Source organism: Octopus bimaculoides, chromosome 9, assembly GCF_001194135.2.
Source record: "Octopus bimaculoides isolate UCB-OBI-ISO-001 chromosome 9, ASM119413v2, whole genome shotgun sequence".
NCBI lineage: Eukaryota > Metazoa > Mollusca > Cephalopoda > Octopoda > Octopodidae > Octopus > Octopus bimaculoides.
This window is the reverse complement of record NC_068989.1, coordinates 17,681,319-17,683,960: the sequence shown is the minus strand read 5'-3', so window position 1 is coordinate 17,683,960 and position 2,642 is coordinate 17,681,319. Positions and strand designations below refer to the sequence as shown.

The following is a 2,642-nucleotide window of genomic DNA, read 5'->3' as shown; positions in this document are numbered from 1 at the left end:
TATGATTGACCGTTGACTGAACACTATTCAATTTTTTTTCTCCGTGTTTTTCTCCTTGTCTCCGTATTCTTTCTGTTGAAGAGCGTAGCTCGAAACGTCAAAGACTTTCCGTATTCCCGAGCGTCATACTAATATATACTTTTGTTATTTACACCACCTGTCCTCGTCTGTTGTTATTTTTTGTATATTCTCCCATATATATATATATATATATAAGATAGATACACACATACATACATGCATGCATACATACATACATACATACATACATGTATGGATGGATGGATGGATGCGCAGCTGGGTGTATAAATGGCTATGTACATACGTATACATTAGTCATCTAGTTTTATCGTCTGAACAATACCGTTTACTGCGTAGTAGCCAGTATGTAATGTTTAATGTCAATAAATTATATAGACACATAAACATACAAACACACATAAACAAATACACTGACACATACTTGCGAGTGAACGCGCAGGCACGTGTCTGTGCATGTATGTGTGCGTGTGTGCGTGTGTGTGTGTGCGCGCGTGTGTGTGTGTGTGTGTATGTGTGTGTGTGTGTGTGTGTGCGCGTCTGTGCGTAGACCTGTGTGCGTGCACCTAAAATATTCATGAGTATAAATACGGTTTTCTGTACTCAATGGTATCACTAAATATTTACCTGTTTATAATCTGCATTAATCTTCACAGTCACCTTTTATTAATCTCATATTGAACAAATATCAATATTGAAGAAAAAAAAAAGCACTATTCTCCTTACACAGAATGAATCAATGCAGACACTTACACAGTTATATAAATATGTGCATGGTGGTTTGTTTGTTTGATTGTGTGTATGTGTGGGCTGGCGTGAGTGTTGTGTGTGTGTGTGTGTGTGTGCGTGTGTGTGTGTGTGTGTGTGTGTGTGTGTGTGTGTGTGTGTAAAATCATATCGCATTAATTTTATTTGTATTGATTTCTTACATCGAAACATGACACATATATTGAAAGGGAACTATATATATCGTCTGTAGTTAAGTTATCAAACATTGTGTTTATGTTATAACAATAAATAAATATATAACATTTTTGTAGTTATTCTATTAAACATACTGAACTTTATGTTCTCAAACTTAATTGTCATAATTATTGCAGTTATGCCATCAAACTTGTGTTTCCAAACTTACTGTTGCTATAAACTTGCCATTACGTTGTCAAACCTAATGTAGTTGTGTCCGTGCTTATGCTATCAATCTAGAAGGATGCGAAACAGTATCTCTCCCATAAATTAATTGAAGTACAAAATACATGATCCACCATCATTAATCGCCTTTGTAACATTAACACGCCATCATAAGAAAGGTAAATCTAACATTTAATGAGTATTAAACAGTTTGTATTTATATATCTGGCATGAATATTACTCCAGACTAACTATTATGCCCTTTTGTATACAATGAAAATGATCGTAAAGAGTTAAAAGAAATTTTATTTTCAATCAATAATAAAATGCACCAATGTTAAGTGTGCTAAACATATCTAATAAAGGGTTCTTATTGTTCCTTTGCAGCCAATTGTAGCAAACTATGTTATTGATGTGAAGCTAATCAAGTTTGAAAATTTCAATCGTTTACTGGCCAACAGACGTCATTGCTCAAACTTCGGAAGTTTACAATGTCAAACAAGTCTCAATGTTTGTGCCAGACCTGACAGTAGCACAGTATCGTGTGAATATGGGACGAGAGAAACAGGAGTTATCGGTAAGTACATCGTTATACATAAAAAATTTTTAAAAACTAGTAAATATGATCCTTGGTCTTAAGTTCAAAACTACCATAAGAATAGTGTAATATTTTTGTGTTATAATTAATTCTTTGAGAGGCAGTTTAGGTTCTTTTTAAGACCTGGGCCTCTCTATAAGAGAACAAGTGCGCTGACATCCTAATTAAAGAAGTCTCTAATCACAAAAGACTCACAATTTTCTAGAGTATGAGCGTCACAGTAAGGGTCAAAAGATGCTTTCGCGCACTTCTCTGTCTGGAATCTCTTGTCTATCTAACTTCAGCCGATAATTTTGCTTCATCAACCACCGCTTGTCCACGTTGAATACCCCTTAGGACAGCATTCGCTCAGAGAAATCTTCTGCATTGGCTTTCTGATTTATATTCAATTCCATTTTACGCATGGGGCAAAACTCCCACAAAACGTTCTTCCTTCGTTCTACCAGTAGTAGTAGACATGGAGTTATCAACTCCTTTCGATGCTTTGATTACAATTGTTTCATCATATTTCAAAATAACCGGTCTTACGTAATGCTGCAATCATTAATTTTCCTGTGTCATGTAGGATTTCTTGCCTAATAATGTTGAACATGAATCCTAAAATTTCCTTTTACGAAATTCCCACGAGTCATGATCAACATGTGTTATGAAAAAATCCCACATGCTGCATGAAGTTTAATCAATAGTTGCCGGTATGATTACAGCATTATGGAAGACTCATTATATTAAATTATGATGAAATGATTGTAAATGAAGTATTCAAACGATTTGCTTAGACATTATTTCGACATTTAACATTATATACGCATATATGTATATATATATACATACATACATATATATATATATGTATATATATATATATATCTGTATGTAT

General features: G+C 34.0%; 1 protein-coding gene across 3 annotated transcripts in view; it reads left to right on the top strand.

Annotated features, from left to right (window-relative positions):
• Positions 1–2,642, top strand: part of LOC106877074 (fibropellin-1) — a 34,188-nt gene that overhangs the window by 6,959 nt on the left and 24,587 nt on the right. For all 3 annotated transcript variants that reach the window (XM_014925859.2, XM_014925858.2, XM_014925860.2), the window contains exon 2: positions 1,555–1,744. In XM_014925859.2, coding sequence (XP_014781345.1) covers positions 1,555–1,744 — 190 coding nt within the window. The remainder of the gene's footprint in view (positions 1–1,554; positions 1,745–2,642) is intronic.